At 46.7% G+C, this 7,500-nt stretch overlaps 1 protein-coding gene across 1 annotated transcript in view; it reads right to left on the bottom strand.

Moving 5' to 3' along the window:
* The window catches only part of LOC127004336 (uncharacterized protein DDB_G0271670-like), a 92,139-nt gene that overhangs the window by 82,371 nt on the left and 2,268 nt on the right, over positions 1-7,500 (bottom strand). Inside the window, exon 2 of the mRNA XM_050871895.1 lies at positions 4,533-5,688. Within this exon, the coding sequence (XP_050727852.1) occupies positions 4,533-4,604 (72 nt within the window). The 5' untranslated portion in view covers positions 4,605-5,688. The remainder of the gene's footprint in view (positions 1-4,532; positions 5,689-7,500) is intronic.

The following is a 7,500-nucleotide window of genomic DNA, read 5'->3' on the forward strand; positions in this document are numbered from 1 at the left end:
CAGCAAGACACGCGTGTAGAAAAAACGCAAAAAAAAAAAATAAATAAAGGAGGAAGAAAAGAAAAATGATCGAGTTGAACGAAAAAAATGATAAAAGTTACCAAATTAGTCTTTCGCACGAAAATAGAAGAAAAAATAGGAAGTCAAGTTCGCAAAACCAAAATATTAGAAAAAGCAAGAAAAAGAAACAAGTTGAAATAGAAAGATTACAGCTACGCAACTAGTCATACACACACACACACACACACACACACACACACACACACACACACACACACACACACACACACACAAAAAAAAAAAAGAAAGGTGCCACCCCTTAAACGACCTCTTGTTGCTGGCTATTACCTGGAAAAAGGGAAAATAATGACAAGTGAAAAAACGAAAATAAAACAATTAGTGAATTAGAAAAGAACGAGAATGGAGAGGGGAGAAGAAGGAAGGGAGAAGGGGAACTGACGGATAACGGAAGGGAAAGGAGGAAGGGAACGGGAAAAAAAGAATGAGAGAAAAGAAACAAAGGAAAGAGGAGAGGGCGAAAAGAGAAGATGGGGAAAGGAGAAGACACGCAAGTCACTCAAGTGGGTGGCGTGGTATGTGTGTGTGTGTGTGTGTGTGTGTGTGTGTGTGTGTGTGTGTGTGTGTGTGTGTGTGTGTGTGTGTGTGTAAAAATGTTAAAAGGGAAAAAGGGTATTGGGGTGGATGTTGCTGGTTGGAGGAGGAGGAGGAGGAGGAGGAGGAGTACAAAGGAGTACAAAGGAAAAGCAAACAGCAACAGCCCTCTCGGTCCTAACTAGGCTGTTTGTTGTTGCTACCATCTACTCTAATCTACGAGTCAGAGACACAGGACAGCAAAGGCGAAGGCTCCTCCCCTCCCACCAGTCCCTCCAGCCGAGGCTGGCATGAAAAGGAAGAGTACCATGTAGTATAGAAAAACTACAATGGAACGTTACATGGACAGAAGGAAGATCATACACGACAACTAAGCTAACACTACTTTCTGTTAGACCGGAGCAAAATAGCGGATGTTCGGGTTAGCTTCTACATATTTGTCTAGTCGGTTTCTGAACGTGCAAATAGTTTCGCTTTCGACGACGTTTTGAGGCAAACCATTCCATACATTGATGACACGGTTGAAGAAGTGTTTTGATTCATTTGAGTTGATATGCTTCCTCGTTATTTTGTATCCATTGTTTCTTGTTACACTTGATTGAGAGACTGTAAAGTAATCATGAACATTAACGTTATCGAATCCCTTGAAAATTTTAAACACTTCTATAAGGTCACCTCTTAGCCTGCGCTTTGATAAGCTGAAAAACAAAAAATGGCCATTATGAGTGATGAGCCTTCGGATTTGAAGCTTGCAACCTTGTCAACCCGGTCGAATTTGTCCTTGAGCTTTGTCCCAAAAAGACTGGGGCCGGCGTGGTTACCCATCACCCACACTGGGTAGAGAGAAAGGAGTCAGCCACCCAAAAGCATCACAACATGTGTCCCCCTTCAAGCACGAGCCTTGCGGGCCCTGGCCCAAGGCACCTGTCACCAGGTGTGCTCCGAGGACTTCCGCAGGAAAAAAGAACACCGCCGCGAAGACTCCGAAGTGACTAGAACCTCCCGGGATAGTGAGAGAAACATCGGAGGAAGACTGAGACTAGAGGCTGGGTAGAATACCTGTAGAAAGGAAGGAAAGGAGGGGATGTGTCCTCAAAGTGTAAGGGAGGGTGACAACCCTTGGATAGACTACCCATAGGAAGGAAAGTAAAAGGTAATGGTCCGGAGAGAAAGGAAGAAGTCACTTTTAGTCGCCTTTTATGACACGTAGGGAATACGGTGGTGGAATTCTTTCACCCCCCAACCACAGAGGAGGAGGAGGAGGAGGAGGAGGAGGGGAAGGTTATAGGGGATACAGCTGGGGAGAAGATTATAGCGAGGGAGACGAGTCGGACGCTAGGTTGGGAGTTGGGGTGTTGATGGGGGAGGGGGGGAAGGAGGGGAAAGGGAGGGGGGGCTCGGCGTAGGAATTGTGGGGGGAGGAGGTGGAGGGGGGGAGGAGGCGTTCAAAGGGCGGATCTCTCATTAAAGCTGCCTTGTTCCCTGCCGTGTGTGTGTGTGTGTGTGTGTGTGTGTGTGTGTGTGTGTGTGTGTGTGTGTGTGTGTGTGTGTTGTCATTGTTGTTGTTGTTGCCATTGATATTTTTTTATTGTTGCTCCTGTTGACATCTCTCTCTCTCTCTCTCTCTCTCTCTCTCTCTCTCTCTCGGAAAGGTCACGCCTAGCTGCCCTCACCTACACCCACACTTTACACCTGAGTGCTCGAGGTGCGGAACAGGTGTGGGAGGCGCCAGGTGTGGAGCTCCCAGGTATTATTAGTCACAGAGGTGGTGTGTTTGTGTGTGTGTGTGTGTGTGTGTGTGTGTGTGTGTGTGTGTGTGTGTGTGTGTGTGTGTGTGCGTAGGTGCGTAGGAGCTATTCCACAGGTGGATGAGAAAGGCGTACTTAAAGATACACACATACGGTCTCTCTCTCTCTCTCTCTCTCTCTCTCTCTCTCTCTCACACACACACACACACACACACACACACATTTCATTCATTCTTTAGTATTTTTAGTCCATTGTCTTTGTCTTCACGGGGGGGGGGGAGAGAGAGAGAGAGAGAGAGAGAGAGAGAGAGAGAGAGAGAGAGAGAGAGAGAGAGAGAGAGAGAGAGAGAGAGAGAGAGAGAGAGAGAGAGAGAGAGAGAGAGAGAAATCGAGAACGTTCGTCCGCGTAATTCCGTCTCCCCTTCCCCACCTCCTTTCTCCCCTTCCCTCTTCTCCTTCCCTTCCCTCTTCTCCTCCCCTTCCCCTCTTCTCCTTCCCTTCCCCTCCTGTTCCATTTAATCTCTGTACCTCCCCTTCCTTTTTACCCCATCTTCACTTCCCACTCGTAAGCCCTTCTCTCCTCTCTTATCTCCCCATTTACCCCATCCTCCCCTTCAGCATATCCCTGTCTCTCTGTCTCCTCATGCCCCTCCCTTCCACCCCGCCCCTTCCCTCCCCACCCGGACCCTCCCCACTACCCCATCTCTCTTTTCTTCTCCTCATCCTTGTATTGGCTCCTTTTTCACGGCTCACGTTTCTCTCTCTCTCTCTCTCTCTCTTTTCCATCCCTCTCTCCTGTTGCTCCCTCCTTTCCTTCCTCTTCCTCCCTCCTCTTCCTTTCTCTTTCTTCTTCGTTTCCGTTCATCCCAACCCTCCTTCCTCTCTTCCCATCCATTCTTTCTTTTTCATCCTCTTGTCGCTTTTCATTCCTCCTTTCCAATCGTCTAGGCCTTCCCCTCTCTCTCCCTTCCTCCCTCCCTCCCTTTGTTTCTCTTCGTCCTTCTTCCTCTCCATCCTTTCCTTGCCCTCCCTCATTCCCTTCTCATTCCTTATTTCCGTCTTTTCCTTTTCCTTCTTCATAACCTTTTACCATCCTTTTCTTTTTCTATACTTCCTCATTCCTCTTTTCCGTCTATTCCTTTTCCTCCTATCCCTCCTCATTTCTCCTGTCCGTCCTTTCCTTTTTCTCCCTCTATCCTTTCTCTCCCTTCCTCCCTCCTCTCTGCCTCCTTCTCTCTCTCTCTCCCTCCCTCCTCCCCCCCTCCCCCCAGACATCCACAAGTGGCCACACTCGAAACGGCTGCCAAATTTCCTCGTCTTAATCTCATTCCGTAAGAGAAGACCCGAGGATAAGGGCGGGGGCGTGGGAGGGGGGAAGAGAGGTAGGGACGGGAGAGAGAGAGAGAGAGAGAGAGAGAGAGAGAGAGAGAGAGAGAGAGAGAGAGAGAGAGAGAGAGAGAGAGAGAGAGAGAGAGAGAGAGAGAGAGAGAGAGAGAGAGAAAGGAGGAAGAGGAAGGTGTTGGGATGATAGAAAAGAAAACCGACTGTGGATGAATGGGGAAAGTGGGTATAGGGAGAAGGGGAGAAGAGGGAAATGGGGAGACTAAGAAGAAAAGGAGAAGAAAAATAGGAAAATAAGGAGACAAAGAGAGGTGGGAGAAGGGTTGATGGGGACACGTCGACATGGGGTGAATGGGGGAGAAGATAGAGGGAAACCTGTAGGGAGGAAGAAAGGGAGATTGGGGGGCATATATGTAAGGTACAGTTACACTACAGAGTTAAGCCCCGGTGGAGAAGGGGACCAGAAGAGATTGTATTAGTTTACCCTGCCTGTCTGCCTGTCTGTCTGTGTCCATCTCTCTCTTTCTCTCCGGATATGGCTCTGCCTGTTTCACTTTCTATATTTCTGAACGTGTGTGTGTGTGTGTGTGTGTGTGTGTGTGTGTGTGTGTGTGTGTGTGTGTGTGTGCGTGTGCCTTTGTGGAAAAGTTTAGAGGAATATCAGTATATTTCTAAAACTGTTTTAGTACTACCCTAACGAAAAAGAGTTGAAGTCATACAACGGAGGAAATACAGAATCTGAAAGTCCGATGATTAGAAACACTTCCTTCCTCCCCCTCCCCCAAGCACACATACACACACACGCACACAAACACATGTCAGTGTACTCACGATCGTGATGCCGCCGATGAGTACACAGCCCTGGCGCAGCGTGAGGCAGCAGCAGCCTTCCACTTCACACATGGTGCCCCGCCCTCAGTTCAGCCTCACCCAACCTCGGCTCGTTCTAAGCACTCAGGCGGCTCGGCGGCGGCGGTGAAGGCGGAGGTGAGGGTGACGGCGGCTGGGACTGGACATTACCAAGCCATGGGAGCACGCAGGAAGAGGGTCTCGCTCGCTGAGGCTACCATCTAGTTCCTGGAGTTCGCACGTGAAGTTGAGAGTTTGAAGGATATGCTTGATTCTTCACTAAAAGATCTTACTCGCTGCTGCTGCCATCAAGTTACTGAAGGCCTCACGCGAGAAAGCAGTCGAGCTTTTGATGTTTTCGCTTGTCGATTTTCGAGAAAATATCTTGCCCGCATCAGCTTACAGAATGTCTCACTAAAGGGATCAGTTGAAGGTAGGTTTGATGCTTTCACTTGACGATTCTCCTTGTAGATTCTCCACTAAAACATTTCGCTCGCTGAAGTCACCATTAAGTTATTAAATACGTCACAGAAAGATGCCTTGGTGAATCTCCACAAAAAGTCACAGCGAAAAGAATGGTTTGGTGTCTTAGCCTGTCGTCTGAAGCCACAAGAAAGTTTATAGAAGTCACAAGAAGAACCTACGAAACACACGAACACGAATACGGCGTCAAGGTCACTCAAGCTAATGAACACGCAAAGGAATCATGGAGGAAAATTGGATGTTGAGCTGCACTGCGGGCACGTCATGCATCGTGCAACAGGAGAAGGACAGTGTTGTTAACCCCTCACAGCAGTAGGTCACAGCAGGAGCAAGCATTCCTCTGTAGCGGCCACTTCGAACGATGTTACTACTATCTTAAATGTTGAGGTTACTTTTGATATGATACTTGAAGCCATTCCTGCCATTTAGTGTCGTCTTTACCGATGATTTCACTGTTGCTCTCCTTCTTGAAACTGTTCCTGCTGCTACGGGTGTTATGTTACTGCTGTTCCTGTTGGTGCTGCTCCTGGTGTGTGCGCGGCGTCTTCCCGCTGCGGTGTGTCCTCTCGGTCCGTCCCGTCAGCGTGGCGTGGGCTTCCCGTCGCGTAGTGAGGTGCGCAGGCCGCCAGGTGTCGTTAGGTACTCACGGAGTCACCTGTGGGCGGTAACGCGAAGCTGTGAGTCACGCGGGAAATGGCGTCGGTGATGTGTGTGTGTGTGTGTGTGTGTGTGTGTGTGTGTGTGTGTGAGAGAGAGAGAGAGAGAGAGAGAGAGAGAGAGAGAGAGAGAGAGAGAGAGAGAGAGAGAGAGAGAGAGAGAGAGAGAGAGAGAGAGAGAGAGAGAGAGAGAGAGAGAGAGAGAGAGAATATGACAACACTCCCTCACCTCTATTTCCTCATCCTTCCCTGTATCTCCCGAACCTTCCCGCATCACTTACACTTTACACCCGTACCTGCCTTTTCCTACCTGCTGTAACCCTTTCCCCTCCCTTCACATGCCATTTCTACCCTCAAGTTCCCACGCCCATCCGATAATCATGCTTTTCCACTATTTTTATTTATTTATTTATTTATATTTTTTTTTACAGCAGAGGAGACAGTGCAAGGGCGTAAAAAAAAAAGAAAACAATAATGAAAAATAAAGCCCGCTACTTACTGCTCCTGTGTCCATGTCCAGAGCTGCGTTTCTCCTCCTTTTTTTTGCTCTTTCTCCCTTATTTCCTACAGTTCTCTCTCTATTGCGCTCTATTCATCTCCCTTTACATTTTTTTTACATCAAAGGAGACAGCACAAGGGCACAAAAAAGGAAACAATAAAAAAGAAAAAAACCGCTACTCGCTGCTCCCGTAAAGAACCCGAAGAGGTGGCCGAAAGAGCATTCAATTACATGCCTATTGTTACTCTCCTTTTGAATTTCTAATCGATAAATCTGCTCTTTCACTACTTATATTCTGCTCTTAGTTACCGTTTTCTCTTCGTCTCATTTTCCTTCCTCCTCTCCATCCTGTTTTTCTGACTCTCTCCTCCTCCCTCTCCACAATTCCGTCATGCACTTTTATCCTCATTCCCCCTTCCTACCGTGAACTGATTTTCGGGCTATACTTTTTTTTTTGCACGTTATTTTAAGTTTCTATGTGTCCCTTATATCGTTCATTTCACTGGGTTAGTTCTTCTCTATCCCCTCTATTTTTGCCTACCGTGAACTGATTTTCGGGCTATACTTTTTTTTTGCACGTTATTTTAAGTTTCTATGTGTTCCTAATATCGTTCATTTCACAGTGTTAGTTCTTCTCTATCCCCTCTATTTTTGCCTACCGTGAACTAATTTTCGGGTTTTAATTTATTTTTTTGCACGTTATTTTAAGTTTCTATGTGTTGTTTTACCGTTCATTTCACTGGGTTAGTTTTTTTCCTATTCCCTCTATTTTTGCCTTCCTTTAAGTCTATATATACCTACATCGTTACCTTCATCTCTAGTCTAATATTCATAGTCACTTCTCTTCATCTTTTCCAGTCCTTACGTATCATTCATCCCCCGTTTCTAGTCCTCCAGCCTTAAGAATCACCGGGTTACTTTACTTTACCTATCTCCTCTATCTTTCACATTTTCATTTCTCATTTTCATACATTGTCACTTTTATCTCTAGTCCTCCATTATCCATAGTCACTTCTCTCTCTCTACCTTCTCTAATCCTTCAGTCTCACATATCGCTCCGTTTTTAGTTTCAAGTCTCAAGAATCACCGTGTTCCTTCATCCCTATCCTCTCTATCTTATACCCATAGATATATCGTCACCTTTATCTCTCGTCCTTTAATATCCATAGCCGCCTTTCGTTTTCTTTTCCAGTCCTCCATTCCCACATATCGCTTCGTTTTTAGTCATCCAGCCTCAGTGTTACTTGTTCCCTATCTCCTCAATCTTTTGCATTTCTTTTTGCCTATATTTACATCGTCACCTTTACCTCTA

The sequence above is a fragment of the Eriocheir sinensis genome, chromosome 28 (genome assembly GCF_024679095.1).
Source record: "Eriocheir sinensis breed Jianghai 21 chromosome 28, ASM2467909v1, whole genome shotgun sequence".
Classification (NCBI taxonomy): Eukaryota; Metazoa; Arthropoda; class Malacostraca; order Decapoda; family Varunidae; genus Eriocheir; species Eriocheir sinensis.